Source organism: Solanum lycopersicum, chromosome 3 (genome assembly GCF_036512215.1).
Source record: "Solanum lycopersicum chromosome 3, SLM_r2.1".
NCBI lineage: Eukaryota > Viridiplantae > Streptophyta > Magnoliopsida > Solanales > Solanaceae > Solanum > Solanum lycopersicum.
The window spans coordinates 30400861-30422203 of NC_090802.1; the positions used below are offsets into that span (position 1 = coordinate 30400861).

The following is a 21343-nucleotide window of genomic DNA, read 5'->3' on the forward strand; positions in this document are numbered from 1 at the left end:
TCGAGATTGCTCAATTTGGATTATTTGATTGGTGAGTCCTCATGATTTGAGGGAAAAGTCACAGACATTAATTACTGATTGATTTTATGGTCATTTTTTTTATGACTTGTATGTGGTGTATTGGTTACGTCACAACCACTCCTATGATGTTAGAAAGGCTCATGTCAGACTTAGCAGTATTTCATGTATTTCTTATATACTATGTTGATAGCGCTTATGTCAACTTATGATTTAAGACGTATATCAATTATATCTCTTTATTTGTATTTTATTAGGTCATATTATGTCAAGTGACTTGATTAGGGTTTGTCGAGATTCTCTTTGTCATGTCACGTCTAGAGTGTACTTTGAATGATGACATTTAAAGAGCTAGAGAATGTTTTGATTTTGTTCCTCGATAGTTTTTTCAAGTTGGGTGATAAGAGTTCACCTATCTAGATGTTAGAGTAGGTGGCCGCATGGCTGGGTAGTTGGATCATATGACAATGTGAATCATTTTTATAAGGAGGAGCATATCAAACTCTAAATTTCAAAATTGAGAAATGTATCAAACCTTATTTCCAATTAGTTATAATGAAACAATTTGCTTTGTACTTGGCAAAGTGATCAATGAATTTGTTACAACTTTTATAAATAATTGCAACTTTATTCTGCATCCAAGACACCTTGAACTTCCTCCCCCCCCCCCCCCCCTCCTTTTCTTAATTCACAACCACACTCCTAAACTGCAACTACAATCTAGAAATTAAGCCTTAGGTTTGAGTTTGATTATTCACATCTTAGCCCATTAAATATGTTTTTTTAAAATTAATGGAATGTAATAAGTATTATGTGTCGGAATCTTAATATCATCCAGACTCCTTTAGGGTGTGATTGGTATGAAAGAAAATGTTTTCCTAAAAAACAAGTTAGTGTTTGATTTATAAATAAAAAATATTTTATTTTTAAATATTTTTTATTTTTAGTAGAATAGAAAATAATTTTTGAAATTGAAAATATTTCTTAAAAACAAAATTAATTTTTTTAAGCCTTGGGGAAGAGATGAAAAAATAAAAATTCAAAATAGAAAATATTTTTAAAAACAAAATTAATTTTTTTTTGAGTGGGGGGAGGAGGGGGTAGGGGTGGATGAGGTAAATAATAAAAATTTGATGTTTGTTCCTTAGATCTTCATATAGACGATGGATATGATATGTTTAATACCAACTCAGACAACCACTTCTTTAGCCTCAAGGACTCATTCACAAAACCACGGCAAGTTTTTACCAATAATGGGGTCAGCTCATGTTCGTTGCTCATCGATGTGGGATTACACAATGAGAGATATTGCCAATGTATTATTTATCTTATGTTACATAGAAATATGAACTAATAGTAAAAACAAAGTTGTTTTTTTTTTCATGCAAAATGTGCCTACAGTCACTTAACTCTCATATTCGGTTATATTTTGCGGATCAGGTCCTGCTTCCAACCTTGTTAGAACCTCAGGTTCTCCTGCAGTATTCCTTATGATCTGCACCCAACCAGCAGATTAGTAGAGTATGTTAAAAAAATTGAGGTTCAATTGTCGAACTAACTTTTGATCTTGTAATAGCAGCAATGCTTGATTCATAGTTCTTTACGAGCATTCGAAGGCACAACAACTCAGCTCTATAGATAAGAACTTACAACTTCTGCATAATTAGAATCAAAACCAATTTTCCTTGATGTTATAATAGTGTCTAGATATATGAAGTTCAAAAAATCTCTGTTATAAAAGTTAATCCCAATATGAATCTAGTGAAAGCTAAAAGGTTACTTAAAACAATTTCCAGAACTTGTGTGAAGATATTGTGGTGCTATATACAAACGGTGTATGAAAAAAAATCAAGTAATGGTGCTACAAAGAAAAAGAATGCAGCGAGAGGACTCACCAGGATCTCGTCATCAAGGTAGGAAATCAGAATAAGTCTCTGAAAGGTCCCGCCTGATATTGTAACAGCCCAGAGTGAGAAGCAATATAAATAAATCCTAAACAGTAACAATATCATTTATCTACAAAAGTTATTTTCTTCAAGCTTCTATCTTTCTTATCTACTTTAGTTTATTCTTTGTTTTTTAAAAGATTAGGATATGTCCTAGGAACTAAAAATAAGAAGCCTTTGAAAAAAGCATTAGTAACCAAAATATACGTAATATGGCAGTTCAAGCAACATTAATGTGCTGAAGTACAAACGAATTTTTCAAAAGGCAGATGCTGATGCAAATGAGAATATAAGCTTGAATAAGATCAAAGAATCAAAATAACCAAAAACAAATCTTGCTTAAAGGACAGATCAGGCAGAAAATTAACTTCGAACTGCTTTTACCAACGCTAGATTTAAACATTTGAAGATTTGACATGATTGAGAGGCTTCAAACAGAATTGACAGACATTTAAAGTGTGTTAAAAATTACTTCTGTTACTGCCAATTTGAACAATGAACAGGTTAGTTGCAGCAGTAGTCTACTTGATTTAAATTTGAATTTCTTAACGATAATTTAGGTTATTGAGATATTTTACTTTTGTACTTTTTCTGTCATATTATTTTTTTTAGTATTATTCTTTTATTATCTATTATTTTTGTTACAATCTGTTGGTTCTTGTACTTCCATTGCTATCTGTCATTCTTTTATTGAGCGGAGGGTCTATCGAAAATAATCTCTCTACCTTTGAGGTAGGGGCATGGTCTCCGTAGACTCTACCCTCCCCAGATCGCAATACTTCAACAACACTTGTACACCATAGATACATATATGCATAGAGTATATTGAAAATACTTAAATCTTACTTAGAGAAACTTTCATGCCACTGGACACAGCATCTCTAATGGGGACAGGAAGTTGTTGCAGAGTATTAAATGCCTGGCCAAAAGCACCTCTTAGTTGTTCAGGTACAGCTTCCTCATCGACTTTTGGAGATTCAAATTCCCCTTCAACATACTCTTCTTTCATACGAAGAGGCCCTTCAACACTATACTTGGTGGAGATGATAAATTTATTCTCAATCTGCATTTCACAAAAAAGTATTTCACCTCTTCAGATACATATGATCAGATATACTAATAATATCATTAACATTTCACAAAAACCTCAACCGATAAATTGAAAGATGCAACACCTTGAGTCCTTGTGTAAGACTCAATATGAAGAATACAACTCAACTGATATTGACCAGCCTAGAGCTAATTACCAGCCTGAAGAAGCAGGGGTCAAGGCCTAAGTGATAATGAGGCAACTGAGCATGAGCCTCTTAAGTTTCAAACTGAGTGCAAATCAAGAATCAACACATGAACAGGCCCCAATTCACTTTTGCCTCATCAAAATAAGAATATTAAGTAATGTTGACCCTAACTTATTTAAACACTTCTCATTTTGAGTTTTTAATAGTGAGGTGCTTTCTTTCTATTTGTCTAAACCTTGGTGAGCAGGAAGTACCAGATACCTGCTGGTTGGAGGTAGTAGGTTCCTGGTGAAATAGTCGAGGTGGATCAAGCTAGCATTGTTAACACCATCATAAGCTTTTTATTTATAGCTTATCAAGACCTAACACTTTGTTCATCTTCTCCTCCTTATGTTAACTAGTTTCTGGGTACGCGCCACGTGCATGTGGCCATATACATAAAAAATATTTTTGTGAAGATTGTAGATTAGCAATATTTTTTAGTTATATTATGTGTTATAAAATAGAAAATACAAATTACATGTTCTTAAAATTGATAAGCATCCTGGTGTTTTGTTTCTAAGATCCAAAATCCAAAAAACTATACAACTACAATATTTAATTGAATAAGTGAAATTTTATGTGCTACGTTAATGAAATGTGTAAAATCAGTAACATATAGAAATCTTTTACCGTAAAATTAATGTTGTGTGTTGCATATATTAAGCCCTAACAAGGAAATTAAATAATAAGTGTCATAAGTGCATTCTTCACTAAGAAATTTCTTTGATGAATCCAACAACATTCATAGCTGAAATTCTTGCACAAATCCAACAACTCTCATAGCGTATTTTAATAGCCTTTAACTTTGACATTGATTGAGAAAATACTGCTCAGAGAAATGATATACTCTTCTTTAGAGCCCATAAAAATGGAGAGGGAACTTGAGGAAAATGAAAACTATTCTTGGCTTTATATAATACTTTCACTTTAAATGATTAATTAGTCTCTTTAGCTTCTTTTCATGTATTTATCATTGAAAATAACATATATTAATAAATTAACTATGAGATTCATTGTATTGAAATTTACAACTTTTAAGATTCTAGCAATGTAAAGGTAACTGCTTCTATATTTTAGTTAATGTGCAACTTAAATCTCTACCTATTTGCTCTCATTAACTAACATTTGTCTCTTCATTTTCTTTAACGTTTAGATTATTTAATTTTCATAACTGTTCAAATATTCTCAATTCATTAATAGTAAAAAACGTTTACTGCTCAATATTTTTCAAAAACAAAATAATCAAATATGAATATAACATTTTTATTTAGTATAGGGATAAAATGGTAATTCAACTTTACATCTTGGAGCTTCCACTTATAATATAATATGATATGATAATATCCGGTACTATTGATGTTGAATTTCTTTTCTTTTCTTTTGGGAACTGTATGCAAGTCTAGAATTTGAGCTTGTAACTAAAATAACATTTAAGTGTGGGCATACTAGGAGTGATAAGATTAAGAATGAGGGTATCTGGGAAGAGGTGAGAGTGACCTCTGTGGTGGACAAGATGAGGAAGGAAGACCAAGATGGTTTGGACATTTGAAGAAGAGATGTGTCGATGCCCTAGTGAAGGAAGGTGCGAGAGGTTGGATATAGTGGATATGAGGAGAGGTAGAGGTAGGCTGAAGAAGTATTAGGTAGATTGCGATTATACAGGACATGCTACAACTTTAGCTTACTAAAGACACGACCTTAGATAGGCAGGTATGGAGGTCATGGATTAGGGTAGAAGGTTAGTAGGTAGTCGAGGGTTTTCTTGATTTTTGACGAGATTAGGTTTGGTAGTAGTCTGGACTCTGGCGCACCATGTTTGTCACAATAAATACTCTTATACATGTAGTTTCTTGCTTTTGTTATCTGTTACAATCTGTTGTTTATTATGTTTAGGTGATTGCACTATTTTGTTAATGTTTATGCTCTGCACTCCTTTCCTATTAGTTGACATGTTTTCTTCAATGTTGTTTCTCCTTTTCATTACTACTTTATTCTGCTTCACTTGAATCGAGGGTCTCCCGGGAATAGTATCTCTACCGCCACGAGGTATGGATAAGGTCTACATACACTTTACCCTCTACAACCTCAATTTGTGGGATTTCACTAGGTATGTTGTTGTTGTTGTTGTGTTTTGAATTGCAATACTGCTATTGCAGCTTCTTGATACCTCATTAGCTGTGGAAATCTTTAGCTACACAAAATTCATAAAATTCTTAACTTAAATAAAGTCTGAGAACAGGTGAACTAAACACTGAAGAACAGAGACTTCTGGAAATTTGGAGATAGAATAAGCATGTATCTTGTTTGTGTACCTAATCCCCTAGTCAGTAAAGCTAAGATTTTCCTATATCATTCACTTCCAGCTTTATTCCGCTTAGCTTTACTTTCTGCTGCAAAAGGATATTCAAGATACCAAACAGACATAGTCATACAAAATAAGGATTTTAAAAAGTGACACGTAAATGTAAAACTGTTACCACCTTGTCAGCAAGTTAATGGCCTCAATTACTAAGTTTCTGTTATTAAGCTGTTTTCGTATGTTTCAATAAGTTGGTATTGTAATAATGTCAAAGTATAGAGCTATACATCTAGCGCTTGTTATCTCGTCCTACCTATTTTTCTAGGTAACATGACCAAAACATCACTTGCCATCAATGTGTCTCTTGGCGTACGAATTATCAAGCAGATGTGAGGCATTAAAGGAGGAAGAAAGCAAGATATATGGTGCTGACCAGTTATATCACATCATGGGCATTTGATTGACCAACTAAGAGTAATAATCTCAATTTCTCGTAACTAATATTACAGTGATTTGCAACACATAACTCTGTTATTAATATAATCTCTGCATAATAACTAATATAATGTGTAGTTTCCGGTACAAAGTACAAACTCTACATAACTAAGGCAGAATTCAGGTTGCACTTTTAAATACAAAAACGAAAAATTTGGTTATCAAAAAAAAATACAAATGCGGTAAATTTATGCAGAAAACTATACATAATCTCATGGAGGAGAGATCGTAGAATGACAATACTGTATTACCAATACCTGGATAAAAAGTATCTAGGGATCATAAAACTGCTGTTGAAGTAGACAATCCTTGTATATTATTCATTGTAGAACAGTCCATAGATTATTACTCACTGTGAGTAAATCACTACACTATGACTCACCGCATAACGATCCCTATGTTACTGCCCTGCATGACTAGTTTGCGAACCCAAAGACGTTTGTTTGTAGAAAACATAAACAATAGTATTGTTTTATTTCCAATTCTATAACTAGAAGAGGAAGATCATTTTCTGAATATTAGAGCATGGGATGTACATATCAAATTTCCTGACAAAGATAAATTACCGAATTTAGTATTTTGACTTGTGCGGTAGCAGTCCCACATCCATCCTTGATCAACACATCCAATTTTGATAAATTTGCCAATGTTGGAGGAATTCTCCTGTAAAAGCATGTTCCCGGTAGAAATATTATAAGCTGACATTCATCAAACTAAACTCAAAGCAAAACTACGATCATTCACCTCAATGTTAAGAAGATATCAACTGAAATTAGCATATTGACTAAAAGTGAACAAGCATGCATGCTCAGGCCTCTCAAGTAAAGGTGTCTATGAGAAATATAATAGAAATATACTATTGAATTATGTCTCTACATTATTGCACTATGTCCTATTTATAGACACTACATTGCAATCCTTATCCAATTAGAGTTCCATATACTATTTCTATTCTTGTTCATATTCCAATTTTGACACTCCCCCTCAAGTTAGTGCATACAAGTCATATGTACGGACCTTGTTACATGTACCGACCTTCTTACAGATGTAACTGTTGCCAATCTGTGTTATGAAAATCAGAAATTACTGATTGTAATAAATCAGTCAGAAACACTAAGTAACTGAGATTTTTAGAACCAGTAAAAAAGGTGAACAGAAATTTATTGGTAAAAAAAAATAATTGAATCTTTAAAACTTACCAGAATCTGGAATACTTTTTTTAATAATATAGGAAGAAAATCAAGTCCACTGAATTCACAGTGTCCCCTTAAGGAAATTATTCCCCTCTAGTATCCGAGGTTTGATTTGGAATATAACCTCCCAAGGTAAAATGATCTTAATCAGTAGAGTATAGATACCAAAAACTCTACTGTCAGCGAATCAATCCACAGCAGGAAAGTACACGAAGAAATATGTGTTTTTAAGAAGAAGGAAGATCTAGAAAATTCGGAGGAAAATATTCTGAAGACTGAATGGTATTTATAGGCAAGAAGAATATATTCTGAAAGGTTGCAACCCTTTCAGAATTGACACGACCATTAATGAAAGGTTGCAAACTTTCAAATGGTATTGATTGTTCCTGAAAGTTGCAACCTTTCAGAACAGTCATGGCGGAAATTTTTAAATATAACGGAATTTAAAACGGGTCACGTGCGCGATCCGAGTTGGGTCGGGTTAACTAAAAAGTTGAAAACATTTCGGTTAACTTCTGTTATCAACTAATTAATTGAAAATAATTTTTGGCCATTAAATTAATTAAATAAATAATTAAAATAAATTTGTCCAAAAAATTATCTCTCGATCATTTGCCAAAGCCGTAGCCGACGCCGAAGCGAGCGACGACGACGGCGCGAGGGGGTCCCTTTTTACAACCCTTTTAACAATTAATAGGAGTGTTTATTTATTTAAACTCTCCTATTTTCATTTCCATTACCGATGAGGGACTATTGCCTTTTTCATTAAAGCATTAGAGGACTTTTCAAGTTCCCAACCTTTCAAGTTCTAAACTTTTCAAATTCCTCTTCTTTCCTCTTCAAATTCCTCTTCTTTCCTCTATTTCCCATCAATTCTTGCTACATATCCAACAGTAACTAATACGAGGACCGGTGAGGGACTTGGTGAAGACATTTGCAAGCTAATCACTCAACTTTACAAATTTTGTAACAGTATCTTCCGAGATTATCTTTCTTTGACAAAGTGAGAGTCAATCTCAATGTGCTTCGTCCTCCGATGAAATACCAGATTTGATGTGATATGAAGGGACATTTGGCTATCACACACAAGTTCCATTTGCCCCATACTTTGAGATGCTCTTTTCCTATTTTACGAATCCTACAACTCTCTTAACTGAGCGAGACTCCATTCATATCCCTACCAGTGGTTTTTCTTTCATTCAATTATCATTGTTCTCTCAGCAACTGTTTAATCTAAATTAGCTCACAACTTGCTATGACTATTGCTCAGTATTCTGCTTTTGCACTAGATCAACCACACTTTGTTACTTACTCTTCTAAGCCACCAAATGACCTCCTAAACACAATATCCGGATATAGAAAATCTATAAAAGGGTGATCCTACCCAATCAACTTTTATAAATCCAATTATACGCTCATGGCCTCAATCCTCCAAGAGTAGTCTTCCGCGGGCATTAAACTTCCTTGTACTAAAATACTCTGCCATTTGGTCCTTCATAGTTCATTCTCAATCTCCTCATAAGATTCTTATTGTCGTTTGAGGCTTCTTCCAGGAGAAAACAAATCCACTCCATCATTTTTTTGCTGAGATTTATTCTTCTCATCAAGTTTATACTAAGCTCCACCCAATCAAACTAGGCTTCCTCCCCAGATATCCATCTGATATTATTGAATGACTTGAAACCGGTGTGGAAATAAATCCTATTTTCCTCCATGTCTGTGGAAGGGAACTGCTGTAAGGGAAGGAGAAAGCTATCACAGACGGAGATAGCTGAGGAGAAGGATGAGGTTGGTGGTGACCTACCGAACAGAGGGTACTCTCTCACCTAGAAAGTAGGAGAGGCATTTTTCAGGTCAGTTTTTGTTTCTCCATATTTAATTCCTGAAATTGTTTTCAAGCTTTGGTTTCCCGTGAGGCGTGCTGTAAGGCTCTATGTATCTTAGTTAACTTATTGTGATTGAATTGTTTCTATTTTGAAAGCACCATAAATCTTTCACTCGATGTCCAAATTTTTTGCAGTTGTAGGGGACAAACGTGCATCGTACGTTCCCAATACTAGTTTGGTTAAACTTAGCAAAGATTTGGGGGCTTTGGGCATCAGGAACTGTTGAAGTGGCTATGGAGATACAAAAGACAAGGGCAAGCCTTATGGAAGGATGTTGTTAAATGCAAATTTGGTGAGTCCAGCCCTTGGTGCAGCGATAAGAAGTGTTGGGGTATGGAGAACTATCAGAGCTTTGTGGCCCAAGTTAGAAGTGAACATGTTAGTTAAAGTGGGAGATGATAGAACAATAAATTTTGGAGGGATGCTTGGAATGAACAGACTCCTCTAAAGGAATACTTTCCTGATCTGTTTGTCTTGTGCAATAATCCCGAGGCTACTATGAATTAATGTTGGACTCCACAAAGATAGAACTTCTCCTTAAATAATCCTTAGGGTGTTGTGAAAAGCGACAAAAAGCGCGCTTAAAGCGCGAAACGAGGCGAGGTGCAAGCACTGCGCTTATATGGTCTGAAGCGAGGCGCTGCTAAAAAAATGAGTGCTTCAGTAGGCGAAGCTTGAAGCGCGCTTAAAGCAAAGATGACAAAAAGCGTGCTTAAGTGCTGTTAGGTTTTTTTTCCTTCTGTATAACACACTTGCCTGCTGTGACTTAAACATTTCGCTCTTCTTCTTCTTCTTCTGTGACTCAAACATTTCAACATCTGTTGCTGCGACTCAAAAAGATAAGTTCTTCCTCTCTTAATCTCTTTTCTTCGTCTTCTCTGGACTCTCTTTCAGGCTTTCAGGAACTACTTCTAGGGTTTTCTTTCCCCTGTTATGCTCTGTCTATTTACTTATTTGGTTTTGATGTTGCATTTGCTTAATATGTTATGATTACGAGTTGCTTAATATGTTATGATTATGAGGATTATTGACCATCTTTTATAAGCTTTCTAATTTAAGAACTGAAAGATTTGCTTAATATGTTATATCTATTGAGTTCTTGGTTATTTATATATGCATATTACTATTTTTTGTTTTTGTTCTGAACAACACTTTAGTAGAAAAAAATGTGTGCTTTGCTTCAGCTTCAGTGAAGCAAGCGCTCTTCGCTTTTTTCCGCTTCTTGCTCTCCAGAACAACGCTTGAGGCTCCTATGAATAAATGTTGGACTCCACAAGGATGGAACTTATCCTTTAGCAAGTTATTGAATGACTGGAAGGTGGATAGAGTGCCAATTTTCTAAAAGGGATAGAGGATTTCAAAGGTACCACTTCTGACTCTGACATTTTTGAGGTGGAACACAGTTAGGAGGGGGTATTAACAGTAAACAGGGCTTATAAAAAAGAAATGTTCAGCAAGTTAGAGACCGTCAAAAAGTATGGAGGAATATTTGGAAAAACCTAGCATCAACGAAGGTAAAATGCTTTACATGGTTGGTAGCTAGGAGATATTGCTTGACAACATGAAGTTTTGAAGAGAAGGGGGTTAAATATTGTATCCAGATACATACTATGCAGAAGCAGACAGAGACCTATTTTGCACTGCACATATACAAAAGAGATGGACGATGGACAATCTTCTTCAGTCTCACAAAGACAAAGTGGACCATTCCTACGCATGTTGTAGATTTTTGAGTTGTTGGATCAGAAGAGGAGGTAACAAGAGCCAGAAGAAATGGTGGAGGATAATTCTACATTGCATCAAGTGGACTACTTGGAGTGAGAGGGATAGTATATACTCTGGAGATAGGTACAATTTCATTCAGAAAGTCAAATGGAAAGGTATAGAGGATCAAAGCAGCTTGTAGATTTGTTAGGACTTTTGTAGGGAATACTTTTAATTACTGTTTTCTCTTTTTCGAAGGTTTCCAACATGTCCTTAATGTTGAGGAATACAACATTACTAGTTTCAAAATAGAAACTTGTATTTCACAAATTCTCCCCAAAACTCTGTAACCCCCCCCCCCTTTAATAGTTGCATTGTGGATGCTACCAAGTGAGAAGGAAATAACCACAATCTATAGAGGTCCAAAATTATTTTCTCCGTGAAAAAGATTAACTAAATATGAAAGATCTTTACTTTCAATTTTTGGGAAGGAAATTTCAACCAATTATGGTAAATGTTGTCTTTCCTTCAAAAGAAAAATCATGCAAATACCTAGTAGACAATAATGTACTTAAATAGTAAAGACCTAACTGAAGGGAAACAATTGGCCTCCATGAATGGAGGTTTAGTTTGGTCTTTCGCCAAATTTCAAAATTCAATGTCATAAAATCGGTTGCATTCCTTAAAAAGGTTGGACCTCTTTTCTTATTCCCATACCTTTTCTTCCCAATCAGAATTTTTTCCCAGTGAGAGCAAAGATTATTTCTTTACCTTTATCTAGTTTGGTGGACTAAAAGAGTGATTCATCTCATCACTTTGTGGGGTTTCTTATTCTTTGGGAGAATAACCATAGTATCTGAACAAGCTTGCACGTATCTCAACTGTTTCACTGGGTACACACCTTCCCACTAATACAAGTAATATGAATATATCAACCCATCTTGGCTAACTTTCTAACTATACATAGTACATTCACACAAAACAAATCATAAATTTTATTTTTATTTTATATAGCCAGAAGATAGCTGACAAGCAATTTTGTTGATTTTATAAAGTGGCCCTGACAAGCAACTTTGTGGGCTAGCTGTGACTTCTAAGCTTAAAAGCAAGTGCACGTAAGAAAATAAAGTAATTCAAATATTGTGTCATCAGAAATGAAAGAGAGAAAATGAAAAGATAAACGGAAGGCCCTTTAGTTGGATGAAAGAAGCTAAAAGCATTTCTTTTAGCATTTTACTTTTTCCCTTATGCAAGACACCTCAGATAAAACTATCCTACCAATATGACTTCTTCTAGGAAATTATCAGGTTCAAAGATGGAAAAGAGTCAAAGTTCTAAGCAAAAGTTCTGGCATATAGCGTAATTTTATCAAATTTCAGCCTCAGATAAAAATATTCTACCAATTTCTCACTTTTTCTAGGAAATTATCAGGTTCAAAATGGAATGATTTGAAATTCTAAGCAAAAGCTTTGGTATATAGCGTAATTTTATCAAATTTAAGTAGGTGCAATTTCCCCACTCAACTATCACTTAATTTGCCACTGGTGCAAAGGTATGGAAGGGAATGATTAGATGCTTAAACATTTAGCATGCACTTTAGATAGTGGAAGGCAACCATCATACCCATGGTTCAAACTTTCTTCTCTAAATTGTTAGCCTTGAAGACATGGTCTCCATTTGATCTCTAGTATGACAATTATTTATTAGTAGCACAATGCAGGTTGCAGAAAAAGAATAAACTACTTCATGTAGAATTGATTCATTATTTGCACAAGTACTTCATTTCGTATACGTAGTTCATACACTAATGAGTTTAAGTTGGAATAGGAAAAATAGAAGTGAATGTTATCCCAAAAAATAGAAGTTACCCAAAAAATATTTTGGCAAGAAGAAGAACTGGGCTACCAGCTCCAAACCACTCAAAATTCCATCGTCCTTCCAAATTGGGAGACCTGGGAAATGAAACCACCAATGAGTACCTTGTCAAGAATCTTGAAAATTAAGTTTATTGGTAAGATTTAACACCTTACGTTGAGGGACGAGGCGTCGGATTGAGCTTCTCGAGACTAATAATCCTCTCATTCACATCAATGCATTGTACATCTGTTGTCTTCCCAGTGACCAATGCTTCAAATCCACCAGCATCTTTGAACTATAACAGTGTAATTAATTTCTTTTAGTGCTTAAGGGACAGAAAGAAAGAACAGAAGTGCAATTTCATGAAAATAACCATTGCAATATTATCAATAATATTGTTCTCTAAACCTCTCGGTTCCACCAAGTTAACCCTCCTGCAGACCTGACAACTTTGTATCTCCTGTGACACTCTTTCCACCATTCCCTGAGCCTTTTCTCAAATGGAAATGGGATATATTAGAACGTTCACTTTACCCAAGGCCAATTCTTTGATGAGTCAATCATAGAGAAACAATGAAAGAATTTAAACAAAGGAAAATTATGAATTGCAGGAAAAAAAGTAAAGAGACAAGAGTACATATAATACCCACCTTATTTTATGTGAAACTGTACATGAAATTTATAAAAGAAAAAAGAGTTATCAAACATGTGGCCTTAAGCATGTCATGACATTTATGTACCTACAAAATCATGTTATTTAGGGTAAATGAGAAGTTTAAAGTTAAATGTGTGTGTTCTTTGAAACTGGCAACAACTATATATATATATATATATATATATATAAGTTGCACGATGACAGTGCAAAAGACACAACAAGATCCCAACCAAGCTTAGCTTAGGCTACTGCTTCACAAGGATTCTATCATATCAACTAGTAATTCAGCCTCCTTAGCATAGATTTCTTTACACCAAAAACAAAACAAAAGTATACAGTTCATCTTGATTATCGCCACAAAATTGTATTTTTCTTTCAAAAGCTCTATAGTTCCGCTCCTTCTAAATGATCTAACCATACGCAAGCAGGGACAAGTTTCCACCAATTTTTCTGACTAACTGCCCCATCATTCTGGTTCCAACATCTCAGTAGATTAACACTTGTTGGCACTGATCATCTGATTCCTAACATGTTCAAGAATAGTTGTCTTAATTGTCCAGTAACAGGACAATGAATGAATAGGTTACTATTATTTTCCCTAGCAGCTCCGCACAAAAAGCATCTAGAACACAGTTGGAATCCCCTTTTTTGAAGTTTATACTTTATCCTGTGTGAGGCAAGCATTTGTTGCTACTAACCAAGAAAAGCATACCACCTAAAAAGGAGCCTTCATCTTCCAAATGGATCTCCATGGACTCTAATTAGTTGACTGTCTGTGCCTAATCAGAATGCTATAAGCTAAGTTAACAGAATTAGGTCATATACCGGTAGGCTTCCATATAAGTGAGTCTTCAATATCTTTGAACCCTTAGAATGATTTCAAGGTCTGGAAAAATTCAACAACTCTTTCCAGCTCCCAATCATGCAGTAGCCTTCTAAGAGTAAATTCCATCCCTGTACTCTTTTTGCTGATTCCAAATTAATGTTCGGCATAGTGGCAATGCTAAAGAATTCAGGGAAGACTTCCCTTAGAGGTCCATGCCCCAGTCAATTATCACCCCAAAAGAACAATTTTCCTTCCATTGCCCACTCTTAAACTAATTTTTCCAGCCATCAAAGACCAAAGGGATCTGATTGCTTTCCAAACTCCTACACCATGGGGGCTCACAACCACCTTTGGACATCACTGGTCATCTTGACCATACTTGTCATGAATGACAATTCTCCATAAAAATAGAAAGATGTCATTCTTTTTAACATACTAAAAAAGAAAGTGTCAAGTAAAATGAAACAAAGAGAATAGATCTCTGCTGTCAGTCTACACCACCGTTCTTGATTTTTCTTTTAGTTATTTTGTTTAGGCATAATACATAGAGTTGACCCTAAACTTGGCTCCAGCGGACAATACACATAGGACGCCATACAGGACACAAAATTGTCATGTAGGACGATTGTGTCTATTTATTCAATTTTATACAAGTTTAAGTGCTTACTTGTACACATCCATAATAGACGTTCATAATTGTCCGCTATCGCCAAGTTAAGGGTCATATTGCCTTTTGTTTATGTACTGCTGTGAATTCTATCATTTAAGTCTATTAAATAGAATGGGCCATTAAATAAGAAGTAGACATGACAATAATCTACAAGTGGCAGAGAGAATGTCCATGAGTATCCCAATAGATACCTATGATTACCTAGTACAAGTTGGATTTACAAACTACTCTTAAATTAAAACAAGCAACACAAACATAAACATAACTATTGTTAATAATATAGACCTTCAACACAAAAAGTTAGCTGGCGAGGTGAGAAATGCCTTTCCCAAAAACATATTAGAAGACAACAAATCATTCACATAACTAATGCGAGACACTCTTAACACTCCCCTCAAATTTTCCACAATTTTAATGAGTTACTTAAACTTAAATAGGAAAAAACAAATAAATTGGAGTAAAAAGGGATAAGCACTAACTGCAAGAAGCAGAGACTCTTTAGCTGAAAGCCTTTCCATTTCCTTAGCAAAAGTAGAAGAAGCCCCTTGTACTGTCTTCTCAACCATAGCTCTACAGACCCTCAACATCTTTCTTGCATTTCTTCTTCTCCCTCCTCGGAAAATGGCGATAGGTGTACAAGGAGATGTATAGGTCGTACGCCGGCAAGAAAATGGTGGTACCAAATTTTGAAGTGAAGTAGCCATTAGAATGTGGTTGTGCTGGAATCTTGTTCTCTATTTCCTTTTTACTGCTTTTGTGCAAGGGTATTCTTGGAAAATTAAAAAAAATTGAACATTTGGGTCCCACTTCTTGCCTTCTTCATATAAATATTCAATTTTTAGTATCTTCATTTAATTTCTTGTTGTGATATAATAGGCGACAGTTAGGTGTTTGAGTTGTTTGTTTTATGGTCATGCTTGTATAGGCAACAGTTAGGTGCTTGAGGTGTTTGTTTTATGGTCATGCTTGTTTAGGCAGGAAGGGGACGTTGGATAGTTGGTTACGAGAAATATTATATACGTATTATAATTCGTATAAGTAATAAAATTCTATGTCTCAATTTATTTTTATTAGTCTATTTAAATAAAAATGATACATGTTTTTATAATTATTACTCTTTTCGTCTCAGTTGTAATTTATTTTTGTTTTAAGTCGATTCAAAAAAGAATAACATGTTTCTATATTTACTAACAATTTAACTTTAAAATACTCATTTCATCCTTGATGAAATAATTTATAGTCACACAAACATTTTTCACTTGTGTTAGATCAAAAGTTTCAAAGTTTTTCTTTTCTTTCTTGAACGTTGTGTCATTTCAAACTAACTTGTATAAAATGGGACAAAGGAAGTAACAATCTAGAAAAATTATAGTTATGTTGTATCTATAATTTATTTTAGTCCAAAAATTTGAAAAGTGTTTCTCTGTTTTTTAAATTTTGTGTCAAGTAAAACTAAATCATATAAATTGGGACAGAGAGAGTATAATAATTGGTAGTTGGTTAGGACTATGTATAAAACTAATACTTTATTTGATTTGCAATTTAGAATCGACATAACCAATACATATATAAGTTATGAGAAAATTGATATAATTTTAAGTAAGATAGAAGATGAAATATAAAATAATTAATATGTGAAAAAATAATACATGAATAACTAACTTCTGCATAATTCATCCATGTATAAAATAATTTGTCAAATTTTTCACAATTAGTTTATATATTATTAACACTTGCATTACTCTAACCAATTAAATAGTCCCTTGAGAGCTTGATTGTCATTTCATATCTTTTATGAATTCATAGGCAACAAGCCTACAACACTTATTTTGTGATTCTCTTTGGTGATGTTGTGTGACTATCAATAATTTATAATAATAACATATTTAGTGAAATTTCACAAATAAGGTGTAGAGAGAATAGAGTGTATGCAGATCTTATCACTAATTTATGGAGGTATAGAGGTTATTTTTCGAAAGACCTTCAACTCAAGTACTATGAATTCAGGATCAAATAATGAGATAATGAAGAAAATATAGCAAGTAACAAGTAAAGATGCAAAGTCTACCAGGTGGAAGCAAAAATAACATAATAATGCAATAATCAAAACATAATAAACAAGATAATAAGATAGATTATTAAAAATATAATAAAGAGAGATAAATATATCAAAAACAAGAACAACAATAGTATACTATTTGTCACATACCAAATTACTCCCTAGACGAGACTAGCACGCGCTAACACTACTTGCCGGGCAAACCAAATATCCATACACTTACAAATCATTTAAGCACAAATATAAATAAGTGCAACTCATCAATACTTATTAAAACAAAATAATAATCCAACTACAATCGTTATCCATTAATGAAAAGAAAAAAATCATTTTAATAATAATATCTAGCCCAAATTCCACAATAAGACCATAAACATCTATTAGAATTACATGAGTTCAACTGTCGGACATACTCCAAGAAAAGAAGTCATAAACTATAAATACATAGATTATTTCCTCAAGTTCTCTATCTTATCATTTATTAATTACTTAATTATTATTATATCTTTTCAACAAGCACACATCAACATATAGTTATCCTATATAATTTAAAAGATAATTTAACTTAACTATTATTATTACATTCTTTCAACAATACATACGCACGCGCATGAGCACACGCACGCATACAAACACACATACACGCGGCTCGCACACAAATGTTTGTCCCTTGAAATGGGGAGCGCACCTGCCGGCCATATAGAGAAAAAGATGGGGCATAAGAAATAAGAATTCCTAAACAATCTAACTAAAAGTCATTCTTAGCGGCCTACGATCATATCATATATTTGTATAAAAGAGAACTCTAGGACCGCCTACGTGGCATCACCACAAGCAAGAATTTCGTTTTAAATTTTATTATTTTCAAATCTAGCCTCCCATTTTCATAAAAAGATGTGACTTTTATGAAAAATTGTGAATTTTATCAAAAGTAGTGACTTTTATGAAGAGTTGCGACTTTTATATGAAAAGTTTTGACTTTTATTAAAAATTGTGACTTTAATAAAAAATTCTGACTTTAATGAAAAGTTGTGACTTTTATGAAAGGTTGTGAACTTTCCGAAGGGTTGCAACTTTTACAATAGTTTTAACCTTTCTGATAAGGCACAATAAACATTTGTTCACGCTACTGTTGTTGTCTATAAATAGAGAGATTTCTTCTCATTTTAAAATAACAAAAATTATGATCTTCTTCCATTTTTGCAAAATTAAATATTCGTGTATTTTGTTCTCGTTGAGTGATTTACTGAGACTACTGTTTTTGTATCAATAAGTTGGTGAATAAAATTGTTCCGTCCTGTGAGGATGTAATTCTTTAAACCTCTGGTATTGGATGTGAATAATTTTCTTAAGGGGACATTGTGCATTCAGTGGACTCGATTTACTCCTTTCTATTTCATTTTATTTTTACATATCCTGGTTTATTTTTTTACACTCATTAACTTATGCTTATGATATTAATTGTTATTTTTGAGTACATGTTTTAAACTCTATTGTTTATGTTTGTGCAAAGTTATTTTGTCTGGTTATATTGAAGATATATACATATAGTACGTATATTCATTGTGCATAAATAATTGTTGTACTCAGTTTCAAGAATTCATTAACTCTATATTAAATTCTATAACTTAAAAGTACTATACATATAAACTTACATATTATCTATTTTTACATAAATATGAAAATTCTCACTTATCAATTGAAGAAATTCATTATGCAAGTTCAAACGTTATAGTTGCTTTCATGTCCAAGCGTAATTTTTTTTTGAATATGTTAACAAATTTTTGAATCTTCTCCTAAGACATATTTCACAGTTGAATAATTTAACAACTTTAATGTTTCTTTTTATCACGAAATGCCTTTGTACATATATTCTTATTTTCTTCTTTATTTTCCTTTTAATGTTGATTAAAGAACAAATGAATTATTTCTTGAATAATTCATTCATTAGAGGTTCTTGAGTTATGTGATAATGACAAATGATTAAATTAATGTTGGAATATTACTAACATTTTTTTAAGAACCTATTTTTCCATTATTTTTAATGTATAGATATTAGGAAAAAAAATTTTTGGCAAGTTCAATACAATTATTATTTATACCGCGCAAAGTGCGGGTAAATTACCCAGTGATGATATATTTACAAATGATTGATTTATATACAACTCAAAGTAAAAAAAAATAGTACACTCCAACTCATGTTCAATTTTTACCTTTTTATATATTAAAGTTTCTAAACAGTTTATAGTTTGCATTACCTCAATTTAAGTTCGATTTTATGATTTATTGATCTCTAATTTGTTCTAACGCTATAAAGCAAATGAGTTTGCTTAAAGTCCATCATCCAAAAGAGATGAAGATTACCTTATCTCAATTTTTTTATTTATAATATTCAAACATGGTTATAATTTAGTATATTTTGCATTTTCACTTAATCAGGATAGTTCAAAAAAATCCACCTATATTGCCACTCGAAAGCCCTTTGAAAATACTTTTGAAGAAAATGTTCTATAAGGAGTTTAGGTATGAAACTCACAAAACTTCCATTAAGAATAATAACATGTTTAGTTGAATTTTATAAAGTCGACTAAATAAGAATTTTTTTTCAAGTGTTTCTTTTTCTTTCAAAAAGAAAATACTTTTAGTGAAAAAGAATATGTTCGATAAATTAATTTTAAAAACCTTTTAAGCAACTTAGTGCTTCACCATTTTTTAAAAACTATTTTTAAGTATAAGTATATATATTCAAAGGTATTTCCAAATAAATACTTAGGAAGAAAATCTATTTTTTTCCGTTGCGAAAAACAACTTTTACTAATTTCTCCCAAAGATTAACCAAATATCTCACCTTTTCAATGAGAAATAAACATGTCTCCCAAAAGCTTAGCAAAGCAAAACATAGTATAATCTTACTATGCTCGGCAATGCATATGAAACTAGATAAAGAATCTGATGTGTACTACAACACACAAAGACATGAAAGCTACAAAAGTTTACACATTTACTCCAGACGCTTAGCTCATGAAGCAATATCTTCTTAAAGTCGTCAAATTGCAAGAGATTTCACCTCATCCACTTTCCAGAGGTCTTCTTCATACTTATACCACCTCATAAACCCCTAATCATTCAGAGTGCGCTGACACATAACGCATGAGTCACTCATACATGTTAGGAATTTGTCTAACCTAGACGCCTTTTCAAGAATTGATTCATCAAGCTCAGTTAGGATTCTCATCGGTTTGAGTGGATGGTCTTCAGTAATTATGCAATGAGAGATGTTGACCACTTTCAACTTTTTCAACTCCTCCAAGATAATAGCCAAAGAAGGTTTAGTTAACACCGTGCACCTCAAACTCAATACTTCTAAGTTTGGAAGAAATGAAGCCAGTGCAGATGCAAACAACATATCACAGGGCCCCATAATTTTGAGTGCGGAATTTTTTTTGCAACTCGTGCCAATTTCCTTGATGACACGCGCAGGATTATTTTTACTTGGATTGTTAGTGACTCAAGATCTTTCCATATATGAATAGCCCTGCACATTGTTCGCTCTTTAATTTTGTTCTAAGAAGGCATAACCAGGCGCTTAAGCTGTAGACACCTGAAAAGAGGATATGTAATTAGTTGTCGTATTCATTTTCACGGTAATTTTTGCTTCTCTAAGAATAAAGAAAATTATAGGGCATCTGATATCTCGGAAACGTTTGTTGTATGGTTTCTAGATTTAAGCTATAATTATAATACAATAGAAAGATGAAAGTTTAATGGGGGAATACCTCTCGACAGCAAAAGTCAACTGATGGTCGTTAACATACAAATTGGGATGGAAGATCAATGTTTGTATGTTTCCACAACTAAGGTTCAAGCAAATATTAAGGAGTCGGGTAATTTTTCTTCAGACGGTCTGTCTACATATATGTATGGCTTCAATTGAATTCTGATTAAATTCAATTGCAAAATGGACAAGTCTGGCGTCTTCCAGAGAAGTGGATCACAACAAGACAATCGCCATGCACGACAAAGTTGAGGAATTGCATATATCAACCGGAAAAGGTCAAAGTACATGAGTATCGTCAAAAAGATATTAATATCAAGGTCCTCCCATCTCCTTACAGAAGAATCTCGTTTTTCCATAACAACAACTTCAATCTTCCTTTTCTTTTTAGAAACTCTATAAAGCTTCAATCTTGTGAACTCATGTAGATACAATAAAGGTTATTACTTCTCTAGATCCATGAAGACTTTGAATTTATAATATCAAATTGATGATGTTGATTGTCTTTTTGTGTCAGACCATGAAGAATAAAAAGTTAAGACTTGCAATGTGAAGAAACATAGAAGAGTGTACAAATACTTTTTTTTGGGGAAGGGGGGTACTATGATGCCTAAAAGTGAAAAAACTAGAAAAATATAATCTCGAACAGTTGGTTGCAGATAATGACAAAAGAACTAAGT

At 33.3% G+C, this 21343-nt stretch overlaps 1 protein-coding gene and 1 pseudogene across 2 annotated transcripts; both read right to left on the reverse strand.

Annotated features, from left to right (window-relative positions):
* Positions 1–1240: 1240 nt before the first annotated feature.
* LOC101263678 (probable plastid-lipid-associated protein 13, chloroplastic) lies at positions 1241–15563 on the reverse strand. Of its 2 annotated transcripts, none has more exons than XM_010319592.4 (7): positions 15309–15563; positions 12852–12973; positions 12690–12773; positions 6605–6701; positions 2811–3027; positions 1914–1966; positions 1241–1673 (listed from the first exon to the last, which is right to left on the reverse strand). In XM_010319592.4, exons 1-7 carry the CDS (start codon positions 15531–15533, stop codon positions 1665–1667), a joined length of 807 nt encoding a protein of 268 aa, XP_010317894.1. In that variant the 5' UTR covers positions 15534–15563; the 3' UTR covers positions 1241–1664. The 2 variants fall into 2 exon arrangements, with proteins under 2 accessions (XP_010317894.1, XP_004234807.1); XM_004234759.5 differs by having other exon boundaries at positions 1241–1513; positions 15309–15562.
* A 4371-nt stretch (positions 15564–19934) lies between these two features.
* Positions 19935–21022, reverse strand: LOC112941198 (F-box/LRR-repeat protein At3g48880-like; annotated as a pseudogene).
* Positions 21023–21343: the final 321 nt, after the last annotated feature.